The sequence below is a fragment of the Cucurbita moschata genome, unplaced genomic scaffold (genome assembly GCF_002738365.1).
Source record: "Cucurbita moschata cultivar Rifu unplaced genomic scaffold, Cmos_1.0 Cmo_Scf00028, whole genome shotgun sequence".
Lineage (NCBI taxonomy): Eukaryota > Viridiplantae > Streptophyta > Magnoliopsida > Cucurbitales > Cucurbitaceae > Cucurbita > Cucurbita moschata.
The window spans coordinates 734,096-755,806 of NW_019268544.1; the positions used below are offsets into that span (position 1 = coordinate 734,096).

The 21,711-nt window shown below is 36.0% G+C and overlaps 4 protein-coding genes and 1 long non-coding RNA gene across 7 annotated transcripts; 2 read left to right on the top strand and 3 right to left on the bottom strand.

Moving 5' to 3' along the window:
- Nucleotides 1-738: 738 nt before the first annotated feature.
- LOC111463221 lies at nt 739-3,058 on the bottom strand. Of its 2 annotated transcripts, XR_002713841.1 has the most exons (3): nt 2,932-3,058; nt 2,212-2,336; nt 739-906 (listed from the first exon to the last, which is right to left on the bottom strand). It is a non-coding gene; the product is annotated as an uncharacterized LOC111463221 (long non-coding RNA). The 2 variants fall into 2 exon arrangements; XR_002713842.1 differs by lacking the exon at nt 739-906 and having other exon boundaries at nt 2,124-2,336.
- LOC111463214 (probable pectate lyase 12) lies at nt 2,200-4,606 on the top strand. The gene is made up of 4 exons (XM_023107076.1): nt 2,200-2,359; nt 2,941-3,404; nt 3,498-3,748; nt 3,825-4,606. Exons 1-4 carry the CDS (start codon nt 2,229-2,231, stop codon nt 4,395-4,397), a joined length of 1,419 nt encoding a protein of 472 aa, XP_022962844.1. The 5' UTR covers nt 2,200-2,228; the 3' UTR covers nt 4,398-4,606.
- A 1,001-nt stretch (nt 4,607-5,607) lies between these two features.
- Nucleotides 5,608-10,087, bottom strand: LOC111463212 (serine/threonine protein phosphatase 2A 57 kDa regulatory subunit B' beta isoform-like). Of its 2 annotated transcripts, none has more exons than XM_023107074.1 (3): nt 9,880-10,087; nt 8,426-9,740; nt 5,608-6,187 (listed from the first exon to the last, which is right to left on the bottom strand). In XM_023107074.1, the coding sequence occupies exons 2-3, from the start codon at nt 9,602-9,604 to the stop codon at nt 5,864-5,866; spliced, it is 1,503 nt and encodes a 500-aa protein (XP_022962842.1). In that variant the 5' UTR covers nt 9,605-9,740; nt 9,880-10,087; the 3' UTR covers nt 5,608-5,863. The 2 variants fall into 2 exon arrangements, with proteins under 2 accessions (XP_022962842.1, XP_022962841.1); XM_023107073.1 differs by having other exon boundaries at nt 8,426-9,806.
- Nucleotides 10,088-13,077: 2,990 nt separating this feature from the next.
- Nucleotides 13,078-17,453, top strand: LOC111463220 (dual specificity phosphatase Cdc25). The gene is made up of 3 exons (XM_023107082.1): nt 13,078-13,301; nt 13,393-13,531; nt 16,971-17,453. The coding sequence occupies exons 1-3, from the start codon at nt 13,219-13,221 to the stop codon at nt 17,136-17,138; spliced, it is 390 nt and encodes a 129-aa protein (XP_022962850.1). The 5' UTR covers nt 13,078-13,218; the 3' UTR covers nt 17,139-17,453.
- A 741-nt stretch (nt 17,454-18,194) lies between these two features.
- On the bottom strand, nt 18,195-20,948 carry LOC111463216 (E3 ubiquitin-protein ligase RZFP34-like). The gene is made up of 13 exons (XM_023107077.1): nt 20,683-20,948; nt 20,493-20,591; nt 20,286-20,373; nt 20,142-20,201; nt 19,803-19,835; nt 19,650-19,727; nt 19,518-19,561; nt 19,354-19,394; nt 19,181-19,263; nt 18,953-19,044; nt 18,793-18,862; nt 18,663-18,704; nt 18,195-18,564 (listed from the first exon to the last, which is right to left on the bottom strand). Exons 2-13 carry the CDS (start codon nt 20,573-20,575, stop codon nt 18,412-18,414), a joined length of 867 nt encoding a protein of 288 aa, XP_022962845.1. The 5' UTR covers nt 20,576-20,591; nt 20,683-20,948; the 3' UTR covers nt 18,195-18,411.
- Nucleotides 20,949-21,711: the final 763 nt, after the last annotated feature.

Sequence of the window (21,711 nt, forward strand, 5' to 3'; positions counted from 1 at the left end):
TTTTCTAGAAATTTTGAATATATTAAAAAAAAATTAAAAACATTTTTAATTATTTTAAAACACTCAAATTGAAAGTTAATATCCTTGACCTAAAGTTAATTATATTAAATTACAAATTTGATACTTATCATTTAAAAAAAAAAATTAAAATTCAGTCCATAAAATTTTAAAAATTATAATAACTATTATGAATTAAAATTCAAACTATTTCTAATATTAAATCTCTGACAATTATAAAGCACTTGACATCAAATTACTTCAAATAAAGTATACTTAAATTTAAAGTCTTTTTGATCGAGCCACCAAAAAAGAAAAATCAACTTATTAGTATAAACAGTAACTTACGTTTCCGCTCAATTCATTTATATACCAATTTTTTACCTAAAACGGCCCTAAAATTTCCATGACGTGGGTTAAAACTCCCTTAAAGGGCCCGATGTCTTAAAAAAAAGGAAGAATAATGCTGTGGAATGGTGCGCGCGTTCCATTTTTGACCGCTCGTGCCTTGTTATACGCCGGAAATGGTGGATTACTTACTATTTACCACTCGGTTAAATAAATAAATAAAAACCATTTATGAAAAAAAAAATTGTATTTATATGTATGCACGTAAAAGATAATTATCAGTTTAATTTTACAGGATTAACCATAAAAAATCAAACAAAGGGTAAAATAAATTTTATAAAAAAATAATTATCAAATTTATAAAAACTAACAGAAATTAAATAAATAAATAAAAATTCAAGGAAGTTTCTTTATAAATTTATACATAAGTACTGATCATTAATAACTTGTACAAGCTCTTCAATCCCACCGAGAGCATGACTTCCCTTTTTCAGCTACTCGTTGTAATAGCTTGCTTTTTTGGTGGCTCAAAGAATGAGATCAAATTCTCATTCATGAGGCCTAGAAAAGTTGAACAAAATGAGAATTAGCAGATATCTTTCAACGCTATATTAGAAAGCGTAGAAGTGAACCAAAACCCTAAACAATAAAAACCGAGAACTCGCTCACGTATCTAGTAATTGACGAACTTGAAATGCAAAGCTCGAGTGGCCTATAGTAGAAATGCTCATTGCCTACCGTTAAGTTACGAAGGAAAGGGTGAAGAACATCCCTTTTCCACCTGACCAATTGGGATGTTTTGTTACAAAAATGTAAACTGAGGGGAACAGAATAGGGAACAGCAGGTAGCCAATCTTCAATGATGCAGTCCCATAGTCAAAAAGAAAGCGCTTTTCTCTTCACATTACCTACTTTACTCACCACAATTATTATCCCATTCCCAAATCTAAACTAAATATGTTTTGTTATTTATGCAGACCAATCATCTTCGGCCACCTCTGTTTTCGTTTTCATTATCTTTATTTCAATGGGGAAAAAAAGGCAGAAATTTTGTGGGTAATACCTATAAGTTTAGGATGTTTTGTTATAAGACACTAACAGAGTAACAAAATAATAAGATAAACTTGTTTCGGAGGAGGTTTCTTCTTAATGATGCTATACACTAAGCATCGTTTAAGGGTTTAAGATATTATAATCTCGACTAAAAGATAGTTGATCAAGAACCCTTCATAAGCTTAGTTTAAAGGTTTAAGATATCATAATCTTGACTAAAAGATAGGGTATCAAGAACCCTTCATAAGCCTAGTTTAAAGGTTTAAGATATCATAATCTCGACTAAGAGATAGAGGATCAAGAACCCTTCATAAGCATAGTTTAAACGTTTAAGATATCATAATCTTGACTAAAAGATAGGGGATCAAGAACCCTTCATAAGCCTAGTTTAAAGGTTTAAGATATCATAATCTCGACTAAAAGATAGGGGATCAAGAACCCTTCATAAGCCTAGTTTAAAGGTTTAAGATATCATAATCTCGACTCAAAGATAGAGAATCAAGAACTTTTCCTAAGTCTAGTTTAAAGGTTTAAGATATTATAATTTCGACTAGAAGATAGAAGATCAAGAACCTGAAATAAACTTATTTCGTCCAGAAGTAAATTGGATACAACTTTCCTCCTCGAGAACCGAAGATTCTCTCTCCCCCCTTTCTCTCTCTAACTGAATCCCAAAAGTCCATGAAAATGATTATATAGCACAGGAGGATGAGAATTCAGAATGCTTTTGAGGGTAACATGGAAGGCAAAAAAATGAAGAACAGTTGACAGTTCTAACACAATTGCAGAGAGAGTGAGAGAAAGAGAGCTTACATTTTTTGTTCTCCAAAATGGTGGCTGCAATCTGTACTGTGCTGCTAGCTTTGCTGCTACACTCCCTCTCGCCGCCATGCACCGCTCTCAACCTCAGTCTCCCCGGCCAGCATCCGAGCCCTGAACTGGTTGCTCAAGAAGTTCACAGGTCCATCATTTTTCCATTTCAGATTCAAGAATGTTGTTTTCAAATCACCATGTTCTTACCACATTGTTGAGTTTCTGGACTTTATTGTCCCATTTCAAGATTTTTATGCATCTTTTTGTATGATTTCTTGCACTAGATGTACAAAAATCAAGTTTAGATGCAGTTCTTTCTGCTAGTATGTTCTTGATTGCTCTTTTTTCTTGACCATTCTTCAATTTTTGTTAGTATGTTCTTGGTTGCTCTGTTTGTGGATTCTTTTTTTCAATTTGAAAAGTCCATTTCCACTCAGATTTTGCTTTTCGTTTCTTATTTTGATCAACATGCACTGTTCTTCGTTAGATTCATGCTTTTTTTTCTAGAAAAACACTGTATAATCACTATGTTCTTCGTTAGATTCATGCACTGTTCTTTCACTACAGTTCCTGGCTACTCTGTTTTCTGGCTAGCACTGAAAATCACTATGTTCTTATTTCCTGCATTCTTCGTCTATACTTCCTTCAAATCATTTTCAGTTTTGAAGGTTTTAACGCTAAGTTCAATGAATTTCTAGAAATCTGAAAGGAAATTCTTACCTGTCGTAGGAAAGTGAATGATTCCATAACAAGAAGGCGACTGATCCAAAACTCAGAGAACGACGAATCTTCTTCCTGCTACACCGGAAACCCCATCGACGACTGCTGGAAATGCGATTCAAATTGGCCAAACAACCGCCAACGCCTCGCCGATTGCGCCATAGGATTTGGCCAGTACGCTTCAGGAGGGAAGAACGGTGAGTTCTACGTCGTCACAGATGACTCCGACGATGATCCAGTCAATCCAGAGCCCGGGACATTACGATACGCCGTTATACAGCCACAGCCTCTCTGGATCGTCTTCCCCGCCAATATGCTCATCAAACTCTCACAGGAACTCATCTTTAACAGCTACAAAACCCTAGACGGCCGCGGCGCCAACGTCCATATCGTCGGCGGCGGTTGCATCACCTTGCAATACATAAGTAACGTCATTATCCACAATATCCACATCCACCATTGTTATCCATCAGGTAACGAAATCGAAAATTCGAAAAGTCCCTATTAACCTTAATATTGGACGAAATACATCGATCTGAAACTCGTCCCTGGCCGTGGTTCTACAGGGAACACCATGGTCCGATCAAGTCCGACGCATTACGGATACCGTACGAAATCGGACGGCGACGGGATCTCGATCTTCGGGTCTAAGGACATATGGATTGACCATTGTTCGCTCTCGCATTGCAAGGATGGGCTGATTGATGCGGTGATGGGCTCCACCGGAATCACGATTTCAAACAATTATTTCTCGCATCACGATGAGGTTATGTTACTAGGTCACAGTGACAGCTACTCGCCGGACTCCGGAATGCAGGTGAATTCCCCCTCCCTTTTTACTTGTTCTCCCTTTTTTTTTCAAATTAACACTAAATTCTATGATCCAACTCAAGGTAACAATAGCATTCAACCACTTCGGCGAGAAGCTTGTGCAAAGGATGCCACGGTGCCGGCGAGGCTACATCCACGTGGTCAACAACGACTTCACCCAATGGGAAATGTACGCAATCGGCGGCAGCGGGAACCCCACAATCAACAGCCAAGGCAACCGCTACACCGCCCCATACGACCGCAACGCCAAGGAGGTAACCAAGCGTGTAGAGACCGCCGAGTCCGAGTGGCGCGGCTGGAATTGGCGCTCTGACGGCGACATCCTCGTCAACGGCGCCTTCTTCGTCACTTCCGGCCAAGGCCTCGAAGTCAAGTACGAGAAGGCTTACAGCGTCGAGCCCAAGTCCGCCGCCCTAATCGACCAGCTCACCTGGCACGCCGGTCCACTCGGCGTCGGCAGTAGGGACAACAATTTGGGCATGTGGACCACTGGCTCTAATGGTGGCGGTGGCTTTGTTCTTGGGTCTGGCCCGGATTACACTGACGACATGTCGGAAAGCCTCTCGCGGATCCGGTTTCGATATTTTGTTATGGTATTTTCTTTTTGTGCATTGGCACTTGCCTTTGTGCCATGACGACAGATCGTCTAGTTATTGATGTTAACGGCGGGAAGGCCTGAAATGTAAAGCCATTCATCAGCCATTACATGCCAGAACTGAGTTTAGTTTATAGTTCACATTTTATTAGTACTAAAGTTCTGAACTGTGTTCAACCGTAAATCGTATAGTTGAACGGTGTACAATTTAGCGTTTTACTAATAGTACACTTAAACTATGTTCACTTTGACATTTTACTAACGGTTCTTTTGACAATAGTATTCATATTTTTATGATCTTATGTAAATATGATCCGTTTTATAAGTTGTAGTTGATTTTGTCATAAATGAAAGTGAGTTTCGAGGGTTCATTGATTAGTAAACCTCCGGTACTTATAAGTTTGGGATTGTGGTAGTCCGTCTCCGATTTGTCAGCCGATATAATCTTTGAGATAGACCAGCCAACTGGGTTGGTTTGGCTATTCGTCAGAAAAATAAGTACGTTTCAGGGATTTATTGATTAGTAAACTTCTAATTCTGATAAAGTCGGGACTGTGGTCATCCGTCTCCGATTTGCCAGCTGATATAATCTTTGAGATTGACCAGCCAGCTGGGTTGATATGGCTATTCGTCAAAAAAGAAAGTAAGTTTCGAGGGTTCATTGATTAATAAACCTCCGGTACTGATAAAGTCGGGACTATGGTCGTCGTCTCCGATTTGTCAGCCGATATAATCTTTGAGATTGACCAACCAGCTGGCTTGATTTGGCTATTCGTCAAAAAAAGAAAACCTCCGGGGAGATTGACCAACCAACTGGCTTGATTTGGCTATTCGTCAAAAAAAAGAAAACCTCCGGTACTGATAAAATCGGGACTATGGTCGTCCATCTCTGGTTTCTCAGCCGATATAATCTTTGAGATTGACCAGCCAGCTAGGTTGGTTTGGCTATTCCTTTCAAGGTCAAATAATAGAACGACAAAGTTACCTCGAACCGAGACGATTGATGAAAAACTCATAGATTATCGTGCTTCCTTCTGTGCCTACTATAACAGAAGGAACTCAATTCTTAACATGAAAGAAAAAAACTGAAAGAAAATTTAACTACACATTCAGCAAAGATGGTTCTTATAATTTTACAAATTCAGAAGAAAGAGTATTAAACAGGAAGTTAACCAAAAAAAAAGTGATTGAGGATGGCAAAAAAAAAATATATATTATATATATATATATATTTATAAAGCACATAATAATATTTCACAAATCATTCTTAATCTGCAGCAAAACTACTAAACAAATTCCGTACATTTTTTAAATTACAATTACTGCTTGCTGGTTTCTTTCTTCTGATACCTTCAACTCCACCTTCACAGGAGTTTGGATCCCAAAAAAAAGAAAGAAAAAAAAAGAAAAAAAAAGAGGATAAAGAAAAAGAATTCCAAAAAAATTGGAGAGGGTCATCAAATCTGGACCATCTATATCACAGTCAATTTTCAACACTCACTCACTTTAAACTGTTACCATGTAGTCTCCTCCTCTCTGTGCTGCAACATCTGCCAATCTTTTCCAAGCTAACTCTCTCTGCTCCTCGACGTCTTTCGCCTTCATCTCCCGCTCCGTGTACTGCCTTTGACATTCTTCAAACAACTCGATGTCCATTTCCATGAACATCTTTCGAACGTTTACGGTCAGTCCGTGAACTGCCTGGTTCCAATGACTTCGGATATTCTTCTCCAATGCTTCGAAAATTATTGGTAATACCACACCCCGGTTTTGGGCTATCAAGCCAACAATGTGTTCGTTGTTCCACAGAAACAGTGCTCGTTCAGCAACCTGCAACAAGTAGTGGCCTTGTAAGAACTGCCGAGGAACTTGCAGCTGAACAAATAATGCGATTGAAACACACTGCTCTAAGTGGATCCACACAACAGCATCATGCCCAAGGACACTTCAAAAGGTATCAGCAGTTCGTCATTATAATAAAAACATTGATCACTGAAATGAACATACAGAACAAAGTTTTTTCAAACCAGTGTCATGCCTACATTTAGAACAACGAAACCAAGGAGTTGTTTTTTAATAAACTTTTTAGAAGCTTCTTCCAAGCCCTTCGTATGATATACACAGAAAGGATATCGTCGACCATTCTGGACACTGATAAAACAAAAATCTCATCGTTTCTTATCGTCTATACACTCTTATTGTCCAAAGAACATTAGCTAAGAAAACGGAAAGACGTTGTTTCTATTCACAAAAGAAAGCCCCAAGATATCCGAACAATCCTAACTTTTGTTTAAATCACGGTATGAAAGACTCGAACAGTACTTTCTTGAATAATTCCTTCGGATCTACAGACTGGTCGAACGAAAATCTCTCTTCCACCAACAGATTATTTTGGAATGGCAATCTCATCCAGATACATTCATGAACTTTCCTAGTGGCTCTTTATCCAAAAAGAAGGGTTCTTATAGTTCTCACTGTTTATAAGTCCTGCAGTTTAAATCTACAGCATTAGAAGCCTGTATACTAGAAGACAAAAGCCCCATCAGTACAAAAAGGATATACCCCAGGCGCCTGTTTTACACATTAAGAAGGCAAATTTTAAAACCTTAAGAAGAAACCTAAATGACATGAAAGTGAAGAGAAGAGTTCTCTTATGGAGATTAATTACTTAATTAAAGGACATTAAAATCAACGTCATCAATCATTTAAAACGTTGTTTTTTTGGGAGACAAATAAATTGAATATTCTAATTGATGTATATCCGTAATTAGCTTAAATTGATAGTGATAATGCATAGTTAAAATAACTGTTTTGAAATTGACAAGTGTCTACTTATGATGTACATCTTTGAAGACATTGCCATACAAACTAAACATAAACATCTTTGACATACATCCTATAAAGGATCCTGATGGCCTTTAATAGGTGTACCCCTTCTCATGAGGTATGAATACTCGTAGGAGGCTTCCATTTAAATTTAGATACCTAAACTGGAACCTATCCCCCGCTCAGACATTATGTGCAGATTAAGGGAGGAAATATGGATCACTTATTCGTGTGACGTCCTTTTTCTACTAGCCTCTGGCACTAGCGTTTGCAGATTTGTGGTTGAGGGAGGGCATGAACTACAGGAAAAAGTTTCACAACGTCTTTACTTTGTACCCATCCCTTTCAAGACGAATTGTAATACCGTTTGGTTGAATGCTTAAATGGCTACTTTATCACGAGACTAAGTTAAATTGGAATAAAAGAGCATGAACTTTCCACAGGGTTGATAGAGGGTTGGAAAAAACTTAGGAATCTAGTTTTTGTTTCTTATTGGTGTTCCCACAGTCACATCAGAGGATTTTATAATTATATTCTTTCTTCTACTGAGGTTAATTGAAGACAGATTTTGTTGCTCCTTTGGCTTTTTAGCTTCAGCTATCATGCGTTCCAGTGGAGTATTTAGTTTCCACTCACTGTGCCAAAAGAATATATATCTATCTAAATTTTGGTCATCGCCCCTCAAACCATTATTATTGTGTCACACAATAACGCCTAAATTAGGTCCTATGATAAAAACACCAAGATTGTCCTCACATAAAAAATAAAATAAACAAATATATGGCAAGAAGAGGGCGTCACTTTCTATTTCTTTAACCATTTTTGGCTTGTAATATTAGGAAGGACGAAGTGACAGCAAGCCCAGAGAGGAAAGACCTCCCTTTGTCCATTCAATCCATCCCCATCAAAATCAATAAACAAACAAATAGTGTTTATGATTCAAAAAGAGATAGACAAAAAAATCCACAAGAAATCCGAATATGGGAAGAAAATCAAAATATAGAGGCAAAATAAAAATCGAATCTTGCAAGACACAGCAAAAAAATCTAAATAACTAATTGAACTCGAGCATGAATTAACAGTCAAATAAGAACAATGACTGTCAGCACGACAAGTTATTAATAGTATACATATTCATAACTACGTTGGGATAGAATTGTAATGGATATATTACGTTATTAGATATGAAAAAAAAAATCAAGCTTATGAATAGAAAGTTGAAAATATTTAGTAACTTCAAACCTGAAAATGAGAGCTATTCAGGCAACGTGCAATTTGTCTAAAAAGAGGAACCATACAGCGCTGAAACTCTGCTGATTGTGTAGCCTCTAGTACTTCTTCAAGCTCCCCTAAGAAAAGAACTTCTTTCTGACAGTTGGTCAGGGGCCAATATTTCAACAAGCCCCTTACAACAGTATCCGCAAGCTTGAAATCTTTTTCGACAAACTGTGTTATGCAGTAGGATAGCTGTTGGTGATAGATTGCAATTGATTTAGGCTTGTGCAAAGGAATAAGAGCCCGAACAAGAAACAATTTGTGCTCCTCTTTCATTGGCAATGCAAATCCATTGATGATACTCCCAAGGATTTCCAAAAGCTCGCCAACACCACTGTGCCTTTCTGTCTCGTAAATGAACCGATAAAAAATGTTATTGATTGCCTTCCGAATAAATGGCCGATGGACCATGAACTTCCCGTATATACGATGTAAGATTGTCTTCAAATACTCCCGCTCACGAGGATCCTCGGAGTTGAACAAATCCAAAAGTTTCAACACGAATGAGTGGTCTATATACCTCTTGGCAATTTTGGTATCAGTATCAGATGACACAACATATCTCAGTAAGAGTTCATATACAAGCTGCAAATGCTGCCATGACGGTTCCAAGTAAGGTTCATCTTCTTCAGGATCAGCATTTTCCTGGCCTGTATTTTCATGCGCAGCTGGAGGCAAGCACCGAAAAATATTTACTGAAATCATCCTAATCATTTCTTCCTGGCAAGTTTCTGTGATTTTCCCCGACCCTGATTGTATCACATCAACCAATTCCAGAAGCGTCTGCCGCTTAATTTCCTTCTCTCTGGCAGACTTCAGAGTGTCCGAAAAAACAAACTGATAGCAACATATCTGCAATTTTCTAATGAATAAATTCTGCCTTTCTGAAGCAGGTACATCACGGAACAACGGGAGAGGTTCTATACTGCCAGTAGGAGGCGCCAACGTGACAACCCCCGTAGCACAGTTTGAATTAGGGCCCGATGCGGCAGGTCCAGGCCGAGAAGCATGATTCACCACCACGTTCGTCGTCGAAACAGACCCTGAATTACAATTCCCCGGCGGTCCAAACGAGTAAGCTGAAGGATCAGTGGCATCGGACTTGGAGGGCTTCCGATGCCCTCCCTTCATAATTTTCTTAAACATGACTCCTCAAAACAAAAAACCCTAATCCAAATATTCGGTAGATTCAAGGAACGGTAATTAAAGCTGAAGCATGAACCACTGATTGATAAGGTACCAATTCAAGAAACGAAAGATCAACATGCACGGATTAATAGCCCTAAGTCATGATTAAACAAGAGGAATAAAATCTTACTCCCACCAATTATTTCGAAGTGTCAGAAATCTACGAAAGAAAACATGGATCTGAAATTAGGGATTGAGACACGGGGAAACGGAATCGAACAAAAAAACGTTACCCTGTCGCGATACAATCTCTGTGAAACTTGGCCGTCAATGGATCCAAGTAACGAGTCATCCGAGTCGAATCGCCGGAATTCCGGCGAGTTGATTGATCGATGTGATTCCGGCGATCAATCCGATCAGAGAAACAGAGCCCCCGATAGCCAGAGAGAGAGATTTCGAACAGCCGAAGTGGAAGATAATTAAAGAAAGGAACGAAAAGCTAAAAACAGAAAAATAAAATTATTAAAATATTTTTAAAAATTAATAAAAAGAAATGATTGCATTTAATGCCTTTATAGACAGTTGTTTCTTCTTCTTCATTTCCTTCATTAAATAAATAAATAAATTGAATTAATATTCTCTTTATTTTAAATAAAAAATAATTTAATTTAATTCATTCAAACTTAGGATAATGCTTTAATCTTTTCAAATTACCCTTTTTTTTTTCTTATTTCATTTTATTTTTTTATATTTTTAAAAAAATGAAGAACAAAAATCTTGAGTGGCTGTGGCTTGTGATAATACACGTGGACAACAAGCGAAGGAAGTGTCCACGTGGACAAAAATGCTTTAATTTTTTATAAAAAATAATTTATACCTAAATTTTTGGAAGGGTATCCATTCACTGAAGCAGAACCGTATCTAGCAGTGGTTCTTCGACTAATTAAGCCGAGCTAAGGTGTAAAGTTGTGCGAAAAACGTCTTTTGTGATACAATATTCTTTAAGATAAATAATATTAATTAGTTGGAATAAAAAATATAAGATATAAGAATTTAATTAGTTGGGATAAAAAATATAAGATATAAGAATTAAATTTGCCATAAAAAGATTTATAAGTAAATAAGATTTGTAGCTTGAACCTTTAAAGGGTAGTGATGTCATTTTGCTAAGAAAATGTCACATATTCATGTTGATTGTAATCAAAGATGTCTCATATTTATTGGGTTCATTTTATGCCATTATTTTGGAATGTATAATATAAAGTCCAATTTTGAAATTATTATTTGAAATAAAATCTGAACCATCGGATAGGAATAAATAAGTACGATCAATTCCAAATTTATAATAATTGATACGGATATTTATCCAAATGGCATTTATTGATTCTATAGGTGGAAATTACCTTTTGCCCCACCAAATTTTTAAGGAATCTAAAAATTGCCAAGACTACATTATAAATTTAATTAATGTAAATTGAATATTCAATTTATTTAACTTTTTAAATATCATTATAAATATAAAAATTAAGAAAAGTATGTTTTAAAATAGTTGGAAAACTATATGGTTTTTTGTGGAGAAAATTTAAAGATTAAATAGGAAGTCAAGATTTGATAGTCAACCAAAAGCAATTCTTGAAAGGAAGTTGACTTTTATTAATATTATTATTATTATTGACACTATTAGGTATGATTTTTTTTAATTGACTTTCCTATAGTTGTTGGACTATAAAAATACTATTTATGGTAAATAACAATTTTCCACTTTAAATATTTATTTTGTCGATCGTAATTTAAAAAGTTCAATTTATTTTTCATATAAAAAAAAATTAAAATCTAATTGCAGCACACTTGCCTTTAAAGATCCATCCCAACTAATCTATGATCGTCAAAATATTAAAAAAAATCTAATCAAATTGATTCTTTCTTTTTTTTTTTTTCTTTTTTTGAATTTGATTGAAAAGAAGAAGATGATGATGAAGATGAACGCCATCAAATTATTCAAGAGAAATGTTCATAGTTGATCGATGACAAGGATGAAAAATGCAAACCTAGAGAGCAAATTATAGCGGTAGTTCAGGCGGAAGAGTGAAGCTGCAGATGATCACGCACTGTTAGATAGTTAGGTCGTTCTAATATCATCTGAGGATCGATGAATGTACAAAGTTCATTGTTGAATCTACTCTGCTTTTCTGCATATTCTACTGTTCTAATATTATCAGGTTCTCCAACTTTGGATTCCATCAGTCTCCGTGAAATCTCCGATACAACTTCCGACAGAGCAGAGGAAGATTTATTGTCAATTACTGGAACTTCATCTTCCGATTCTTCAATGTCGTATGAAATTCCGGCTAATCGCTGCAGTCCGACGAAAAGAAACTCCTCTCCTTCATCAAGAAACCTCGTTCCTTCTTCAATCACAAAAACTAATCGGACAACATAATTGCTATCTCCTTGCGGAAAATACAATTCAAAAACGCGATTTCCAGTAATTTCTTCGTCGCCTTTCTGTTCACCGTCGCTCCCGTAATCTTCATCAATTTCTTCCATATCATCACTACCGTAGTCTTCATCAATTTCTTCTATGTCATCGCTATCGTAATCTTCCCCAATCTCTTCCATATCATCGCTATCGGAATCGTCGCAAGCCTCTTCTTCGTAATGTGAATCTTCATCGTCGTCGTCAGATTCCTCCTTCGGACTAAAAAATAATTGTACGACATAATTACAGCTATCTTGAGAAAAATTTATTTCAAAAACACAATCTCCGTTCTCGTCCTCTTCGCCCCCGACGACTTCAGGCAAACGATCAAGAACCTGCTTCTCAGAAAGAGCGTTCGGAGGCAGATTTTCAGCCATTAGGTAACCGTAACGCAAATACATTGGCGTTAATTTGGCTTTAACTTCTCGCCTAGGGATCGCGCCATCAAGAATCTCCTCGCCGTCGTCAAGATCATCGGGCAGATGTACAGCATCATAAGGCTCCACTTGAGGCAACACGAAATAAAGAGTGCAAAGTTCTGCCATGGAGAACGACGGCCAGATCGCACATATACAACTCGGATTCTGCGCTTTCTTCCTTCCTCTATGCTTCAATCGATGACTGTGGCGTCTGAGGGAGGCGGGGTTCCCTATTTTATACACGCCAATAAATTACTCCCTAATTTTTTTTTAGGTTAAATTACTTCTCTAATATAAAATTAAAGTGAAAATCTAAGATTTTATTAAATATAAAATTAGATCCATTAACATAGATTTAATTGTTTTATTAAATATTAGATCTCTTATTTTTATTTTTATTTTTTTATTTTTTTTATTTGATATTTATTATGTTTAATTTTTATTGATTTAATTATACATTTTGACTAGTTCTTTAAATTATAATTTGATTTAAAAATTTTAAGGCTAAATTTATAATTATAATTTATTTATATTTTAAGGTTTAAATGCGTAAATAATTTTTGGGTTTGAAATTCGGAGATTTTTTTTTTTTTTTTATTTTAATTATTAAAAAGGGTTCTATAGATTCCTTGCATCCATCAAAACTGCGAATCCGATTGAAAGGGTTGAAATTATCTGATCGTTCCTTCGTCGGCTGGAGCAAGACGAAGAAGAAGAAGAGATTGAAGCTGAATATGGCTCGAAGCATTTCATACATCACTGGAACTCAGCTCCTATCCTTCAGGCGCATGCCAAATGTTGCCATCATCGACGTTAGGTACAATCGCCGGCGGAAATTCGTCTTCGGATTCTTTCCATGACGCTATTTTTGTTCATCTTATGTGAAAATTTGTTATATGATCTCGCAGGGATGACGAGAGGAGTTACGATGGCCATATTGCCGGATCTCTGCACTACGCTAGTGACACGTTCTCTGATAAGATCTCGAAGCTTGTTCAAGAAGTGAAAGGAAAAGACATGCTTGTTTTTCACTGCGCTCTTAGCCAGGTTTTCGCTAGCGTTCATGTTCATTCTGTCAATCATCTTTGAAATATCATCATCTTTCCTCTTTTTACTTGTTCTATTAATTTTTTTTGTTGTCGTCTCAAATTTCACCATCATTTGCTCGATCGATTTCTTTGGCTGTTTAAGTTTTAGCAGTCCTTGAGTTCACATTTGGATTAATCGGATTTGTATTGATTTCAGTTATCTCTCTGTTTGCCTCAATGAATTAGAGTTTTGTATATTTAGATATGTGATTTATATCTTCACTTCTCATGTGTGTAATCAGAGAAGGATTTGGGGTTCAAAACTGTATGAGCGCTGTCATTCATCTGTTTTTCTACTAAGCTTCATAGTTGTATTATTTTTTAAAATGGAATCGGAGCTGCGTTAACATGTTCCTGCAGTTTTCTGTCCACAATCGAACTGAAACCTTCTATTTATTGTAATACATGAATAATTAAACAAACATGGCAATGATCTTTCGAACAGACTAGTTATTTTTGTTTCGTTTTTGATTTATAGTTTCTATTAGGAAGGGAGATGTCTGGGGTTGGTAGTATGAGCAAGAGAAACTTTGGTTTGTTAGAAAAATGGCTACGGAGATCAGTAGACGACCTAAACAAGTTATGGAGTAAAATAATTCAGTATTCACGGGTGTTGTTAAAACAAATAAGTACGGGAGCGAACTAAGGGGATGGGTTACAAATATGAGGAGATATGGAAGCGTAGAAGCCCATGGTAAAGACGACATCTCGACCAGGTTAAGATGACAGAATTTGGACCATTGTTGGACTGTTGAACAGTTAAACCCAATAGAAGAGAGAATAAAATGTTTTGGTTCTGGGACTTCAACCTGGAGGTTAGAACAATTGAGTATGTTAACAGTGGTATCCTTTCTGTATAGCTAACACAAAATGTTTTGGTTGAAGTATTTTTTTTTTCTCTGCTACAAGTATTTTGCTATACTTCTCTAATGTTCACCAACAGTTTGGTTTGCTACTATATATGTTCAAGTTAAGTGCTTACTTGAGTGGATTCTTATTGTGCAAATGAAATGTCATGAACAGTTATAACATATGCCTAAGTTTATATTCTATGTATTCTCATTCTTGAAAATCTAGCCTTTTGGTAGTATGACCATTTATTGAACAAAAACATACCATGGGCGCTATACTTGGACTAGTACAATCGGACAAACCAAGTTCTGGCTGAGAATTCTCTTCAAAATTATGAAACGCTGTCGAAAGTTGTAGTAATTGTGTATTATGTTATAGCTAACAAGTCGTCCCTCCATTTTCATAGTGTCTTGCTGCATAAATCTAGGTTCTTGGATTCCTATTCCTCCACGCCTATTATATTTGAATCTGCTTTCTATTGACAAATTCCTTTGGAACTTCAGTTTCACTAGTGAAATTAAGGGCAAAAATCTACATTATTTTGTTAGGGCCTTTCAAGAAATATTTTGAGGCAATTTTCTGTCTTCCAGTTGCCTTTTCAATCTAGATAGAGCTTTGCATATTGTTAATGCTCTTACTATCATTCCATTCATTCAAAGTGTTCGGAATGCGACTAAATTCCTACATTGACTAAATAAGAGGAAGATCATGGATATATGAGTGAGAGGCAATATCTTCATTATCTCTACATTGACTAAATTAAGGGAAAAATCTACCTATTTTGTTAGGGCCTTTCAAGAAATATTTTGAGGCAATTTTCTTTCTTCCAATTGCCTTTTCAATCTATATAGAGCTTTGCATATTGTTAATGTTCTTACTATCATTCCATTCATTCAAAGTGTTTGGAATGCGACTAAAGTTCTACATTGATTAAATAAGAGGAAGATCATGGATATATGAGTGAGAGACAATATCTTCATTATCTCTATTAGTGTGAGGCCTTTTGGGTGGAACCAAAAGCAAAACAACGAGGGTTTTTGTCCAAAGTGGACAATATCATACTACTGTAGCAATACGTAGAGGTTTTGTTGTCCTAACCAGTGGTATTGAAGTTTAGCCTTGAGAGGTGTTGTCCTAATAAGCGGTATTCAAGTTTAGCCTTGACTTAGGTGTGTTTGTAAAATCATCGGGTGTGGAATAGAGAAGTGATGAGTTTTAGAGAGACATAGTTGTGTAGAATTATGGATGAGTCCTCAAATGTCGAAGAAGTGTGGTTAAAAGGGAGAGATTGGTACGAGTGTGAGAAGTAGTGGTGTCATACCCACAACGTGATCTGTGGTGGTGTGCTCCGAAGAAAAGAAGTTGGCTTTGATAAGAGCTCAACCAAGGGCCTCCACCATGACTATGACTTCAAGGCTTACAACTTTTCTTTTCAGCACCACACGGCTAAATTAGGGGCATGACTCTGGTATGACTCTGGTATGACTGGCTAGGGACAATGGGACCTCCACATATCTCCACATATCTAGACAATGATATAATAATAGTGTCCACTTTAGACACAAGTCCTCGTGACTTTTTTTAAGAAGGGAAACATTTTCATTAATAAATGAGGTAAAAAGGAGTGTAACCTCCAACACCTGTAGGTGCATTACAAAAGGAATGTCCATTTGGAAATCAAAGACGATAAGCTATAATTCGAAGAAGGGTGTTTACATTTTACACCAATGCAAAGCATGAAAGAGGGTTAATTCCAAAAAGTTATCAAAGATAAAGGAGTCCCGAATCTTCCATCCCTTTCACCCCAAAGAAGCTCTAATTCATTGTGACTCTGGATCTTTATCAGGGAGAGTCAATAAGAAAGACGGGCTCATTCAACAACCTCTAAATCATTTAATCACACCGAAGTTGCAAACTCCAAGCTACCTGAGAATCAATCCAAGCTTCAGCAACTAAGCAACTGAACAATGAGGATGAGTAGTTAAACGGTAAAGTCAAGGAAAAGTCGTATAAATAATTCCACAGCTCAACCATGAATCATATCAGAAAGAAGTTGAAAGAAAGTCCCTTATCCAGACATCTTTGAGCTCGATTAGAAACAAGAACAGTGGTCGAACAAACGAAACACCAAGACAAACACATCTTTAGATGCATACTATTTAGCAACAATAAATTTCCTCCAAAGAGCATTTTGCTCGTGCATAAAACGCCAAATCCATAGAAATTATGGAACTTTAAGTTTCTCCCCCTTCTCTAATGTCAACTTAGTTCTTCTTCCACTGACTCTCTCCCCCTTATTAGTTCCCCTTTTTCTTTTCCTGTCCAAGTGCGGACAGTTGCATTTGAATGAAGTTTATTCGTAGAAAAAAAATTGGTTAATTTTGCTCGTGAATTATCATTCACCGGACGTTTCCATATGAACATCGACGAGATATCAAGGAAAAGCTCATATTCTCATTTTTTCAAGATCCCTTCTGTTTATGTTGAGCTTCTACTTTTAGAAACTAAGCATTGTCACAAATCTTATTTTCCCAATGGTTTTGTAGGTTCGTGGCCCATCTTGCGCAAGGAAGCTTGCCAACTATCTCGAGGAAATTAAGGAGGATGCTGGAATAAAAAGCATCTGTGTTCTTGAACGTGGCTTCAATGGCTGGGAAGCGTCTGGCCGACCCGTTTGTCGCTGCAACAACGTGCCTTGCAAGGAGGGGATTTAGGATTCAGAAACCATCACAGGTCAGCATGGTTTTGAATAACTCAATCAAATGGCCGCCTGTATACCTTTGCTACCTAGGTATGAGGATGAACAATCTAATTTCGCTTATGATATCATTTGATAATGATAAACAAAATGTGATTTCATAAATACGTGGAATTTTTAGTTGTATTGTATATGTATCCACTTCTGATGAACTTGGGCATTAATTTACCGAACCCGGGGTTTGTTTCTGCCAAGTGAATGTATCACTTTGGAGCTTGGAGTTAAAAAGAAGATACCCATTTTTATTATTATATATACATATTTGAACTTATAATATGATCATCTTGCGCCAAAGTGTGTGCATTTATAAAGTCTGAGATTCTTTTTTCTGATGTTAAGGCGATTAAAATTCAATTTTGGTATCTTAACTTTCATAGGGTCCCAATTTAGTCCGTATTGAAAAGATTATGATTAAAATTTAATGAGACTCTTATCTAAGTAGATAAATAAACTAATTAAGGACTCTATGTTTATGTGCCACAAAGCTTAAATTATTAAATAATGAGAATCGTCGTCAAAGTGAGTATAGTTCAATGATGATTGACATATACTCTTACTCAAATCTATTACTCTCGTTGTGTTTGATCTCGAAGAGAGGATGGTCATAATAATCATAATAGTAATAAATAATTAATATGATGAAATTGTTATACACCTAAATTATAGAAACTAAATTGTTAGTCATTGTAGCCTGTTTAATAAATTAATAAGAGGGTAACTATTCTATTTTAATATTCTAAATAAAAATATATCTGATAGATCAATTACACTTTGAAAGATTTCAAACCTATCACAAAAATTTTCAATGCAAACCTCCGAAACTAAATTTGTAATTTAATATACATTTTATTCAAAATTTCCTGCTAGTTTTTGTAGTGACTTGTTACATAACTAATTGTAATTCTTTCCATTTTTTTGCATCTTATATTTTACAACGAACGAACATGATTGTAACTCAATTGATATATACTTCTGACCAAAAGATTCAAAATTTAAATTCGTACTCCAAGACAACTAAAAAAAACTTATTCAATACCATACATTAATATAATAAGCTCCAATACAATACAACATATTTCCACAATAATTGGTGGAATTGCAAAGAAAGAAACCACCAGCTTAAGAGTTAAATGAATGGCCTATAATAAGTTAGATGCTAGAAATAATGATAGAGATAAGTACCCCTTAAACCAATTTTTTGTCTGGAAGTTAGTCATATCATTATCAGATCATCTCACAATTTGAGCAATCCTTGGAGAGCATGAAGAGGGCCCTCCTTGTGTTAGCCTTGTATTATAGGACTTGCATTTGACGCACTTGTGTGCTACAATGTGATAATTAACCTCTGATATCTCGCTACAGTCATTGCACAGGATCCATACCTGACCAAAAAAGTAAAGAAAGCAATCTTTTCAGTTCATCAAATTAATCAGCGGTCTCGTTTTGAGAAGCCAAACATTGTTTTCCAGCCACTACTAACCATCTTATGTTGGTACATTTGAGGAATCGGCGTCGACGCAACCTGAAATTTAAGTCAAATGTGTTGAGATAATGTGAATGTGAATGTTCATTTTCGTTACTTGCACATTTGGTTGGTTGAAGCTCCATACCTCGTGATCCAGTTTCTCCCACACGCTCGACATATCGCAATAGGATTTCGAGCAAACAGGGCATGTGTATCTGCAGATTTATCCCAACCAGTAAAGATATAAACCATGGTTTTGGTAGAGAAACAAAAGGCATATTCTGTAACGAGGGAGCTGAACTTACTGTAAGCGTTGCTCCATCTCCTTCACACATTCTAGATGAATCGTGTGTCCGCATGGCAAAACGGAAATGTCACTTATTGTGTCGAAAAGAAACTGCAGCAATTGGTCGATTACGTTATTTTGAGTCAAACGACATGTAGGGTGGGAGATTCAAATCTTTGACCTTTTTGTCAAACATACGTGACTCAACTAGTTGAACAACGTCACAATTCAATGCTTTGAAACTCACCTCAAAGCAAACAGGACAGTTATGATGCATTGCTTTTTCCACACAACTATGGGAGTTCTCCATCAGTTTTGAATAGCAACAACCTAAAAGATGAAGGAATCTCACAATTCAATGGCTGGAAAAGTAGAGAACTCCAAGCAGTCGAATCATTTAAAATGGTCACAAAATCTTACCACACTTTTTGCAGTGGAAAAAGTTCTCCTCGCCTCCTACTCTGTGTAACGAATCAAAAAACATTATTATGTACTGAAAATGCATCTAATATACAGTGAAAGCTGTGGAGGAAGAAACATTACTACAGAAATATACAGAGAAAGTTGAAGGAAATGGTTTGGACCTGCAAATACCACATTCATTGCAGTGATACTGCTTCTTTGAAACCTAGCAAAACAAAAAAAGGGTTTGAGTTAACAAAAAGTTTAAGAACAAGGCTTATAATATCGATATGAACATGTCGATAGAAGCCTACATCGTCGTCGAAGAACTTGCACTTTGAACAAAAGTACTTCCCCATACAAACTCCACATTGAATACAATGTTGTTGCACCTAAAAGAAATAACAAGAGACATTTAGTTCTCTTTCCCATATTTTTCGATGAAGGTGTTGAAGGAAAGAACTTACGTCTTGTTCGGTGTCACACAAGGAACAGATGACCTACAGAGAGATTCAAACGAAGAATTCATGAATTCTAATTCATATTGAAGAAAGTTTAAAGGTCTTTTTAATTAATCTCTACTTCTTTGTTCCGTAATCTCGTGTTCATAAGATTCAATCCAAAGTAAACTTAAAACTAAACTGAATCAGAAAACAAATCTTAATAATTAAGAAGGCAAGAGAAAGCACAAATTCAGAGAAGAAAAAGCCATGAATAAGTGAAATTAGTAGCTAGATTGATGGTTGATTTACAAATGGTAACAATTCAGAGAATGTAGCTACAAAGAAAACCAAAAGGAATCTTACTTTTTCTATATCATGGCGAGGAATGTCGTGGCGCAAGCGAGGATCCACGTCTAATGAATTCTGCATAAAGATCATCAACAGGAAACTTCATCAATCCATCGTCTTACTCAATTTTATGGAAAAGAAGAAGAAGAAGAAGCAAACCTTAGCTTCATTGTGACAATGCCTGCAATCAAATATTTCATTGCAACAAGGTGCTCTGATCTTACACCTCCTTCTATAATGGGAGCACCTTCGAATCATTTCCACAGGAAAATAAAAAAAATTAGAAATATCCAACATCATAGCCACTAAAAACTCCAAAAACCAGATCGACATTAATTTAGACGCAGATTAAGAAAGATAAACTACCCGAAGCTGCCATATCCGAGATCGATCAAAGACTTCTCGCCATTAGTGGAAATCCAAGCCTCCATTCCGCTCTCCACGATCATATCAAGAAAAAAACTCCTGAAAATCGATAAAATTAAACACAAGGAGGAACGAGAAACTCAAGAACTCAACGAAAAACGATAAGGAAAAAGAAAAAAAAAAAACAGACCAAAAGTTCCGACAGAGAAAATTATCAAACTGTAATAGAATCTAAATCCTATGCATCGTTCTTCTATTCCATTTCTCTTTTCGTTTCTATGTAGCGAACTTCATAGGGGAGGCGGTGGTTTCGGAGAGGGATCTCGCCGGAATCTCAGTTTTTGAGTTCCCAGAAAATATCAGAGAAGATGGACGTGAAATTCCTAAAATACCACCGATTCTTTGGAAAGCTCTGCCCGCCGCCGTGCTTTCTTGTACGCAAATCAATGACGAGGCGACACGCCAGAGTATTCGCCTTCTTCATAACTATATTCCTTTTACTAAACCTAAACGGCGTCGTTCGCATCTAATCCACTTATTTATTTATTAAACAAAATTTCCGTCATTTTTCATATTCAGTTGAGATAAAATATTAATTATTATTTTCAAAATTAATGTTTCAAGTTCTAAAGGACTTGATTTTAATATTAAAATTTTAAAAAAAATGTGAATTATTAAAACAATAAATAAATAAATAAATAACACTCATCTTTTCTTTTCTTTTTTTAAAAACCTCAAAAAACTTTTTTTTAAAAAAAATTAAACAATATTTGATCATAAAAAGAAAATAAATGGGGACATTTTGGTCATTTCCTTCCTCATCACGTTCACTCACCAGAAACTATAAATCGAGCGGAGAGATTAAGAGCAAAACAACAGTGTTTCGTTGCAGGAAGGTCCTCAACCAAAGAGAGAAAGATAGAGTAATATAATAAGACGGAGCAACAATGGCAGCCATCAATTTATAGAGTGAAGAAGAGCGACTATGGATAAGTATCAAACTCAATTTGGATTTGGATATTGAGAATCCGGTCCGATCCATTTAAATTTTGGTTTTTTTTTTTTAAATAAAAAATATCTGTTCTTAAAAAGTTCTATATAATTATTCCATACTTTATGATAAGTCCCTTTCATTCCAACAAACTTTTATTTTTTTTTTATTTTTTTTTGGATAAGATCATGATACGATATCGGTTCGATACGTCGTATGAAAATGTAT

Bases quoted from the DNA above. Each gene is read 5' to 3' on its own strand.
- LOC111463212 (XM_023107074.1), bottom strand. From the start codon at position 9,604: ATGTTTAAGAAAATTATGAAGGGAGGGCATCGGAAGCCCTCCAAGTCC. The intron at 6,188-8,425 runs GTTTGAAGTTAC...TACTTGTTGCAG, and splicing joins TGAATAGCTCTCATTTTCAG to GTTGCTGAACGAGCACTGTT.
- LOC111463220 (XM_023107082.1), top strand. From the start codon at position 13,219: ATGGCTCGAAGCATTTCATACATCACTGGAACTCAGCTCCTATCCTTC. The intron at 13,302-13,392 runs GTACAATCGCCG...ATGATCTCGCAG, and splicing joins GTTGCCATCATCGACGTTAG to GGATGACGAGAGGAGTTACG. The intron at 13,532-16,970 runs GTTTTCGCTAGC...ATGGTTTTGTAG, and splicing joins TTCACTGCGCTCTTAGCCAG to GTTCGTGGCCCATCTTGCGC.
- LOC111463216 (XM_023107077.1), bottom strand. From the start codon at position 20,575: ATGATCGTGGAGAGCGGAATGGAGGCTTGGATTTCCACTAATGGCGAG. The intron at 19,836-20,141 runs GTAAGATTCCTT...ATCTCTCTGTAG, and splicing joins CTCGCCATGATATAGAAAAA to GTCATCTGTTCCTTGTGTGA. The intron at 19,728-19,802 runs GTAAGTTCTTTC...TATTTCTTTTAG, and splicing joins TGTGTGACACCGAACAAGAC to GTGCAACAACATTGTATTCA.
- LOC111463214 (XM_023107076.1), top strand. From the start codon at position 2,229: ATGGTGGCTGCAATCTGTACTGTGCTGCTAGCTTTGCTGCTACACTCC. The intron at 2,360-2,940 runs GTCCATCATTTT...TACCTGTCGTAG, and splicing joins GTTGCTCAAGAAGTTCACAG to GAAAGTGAATGATTCCATAA. The intron at 3,749-3,824 runs GTGAATTCCCCC...ATCCAACTCAAG, and splicing joins CGCCGGACTCCGGAATGCAG to GTAACAATAGCATTCAACCA.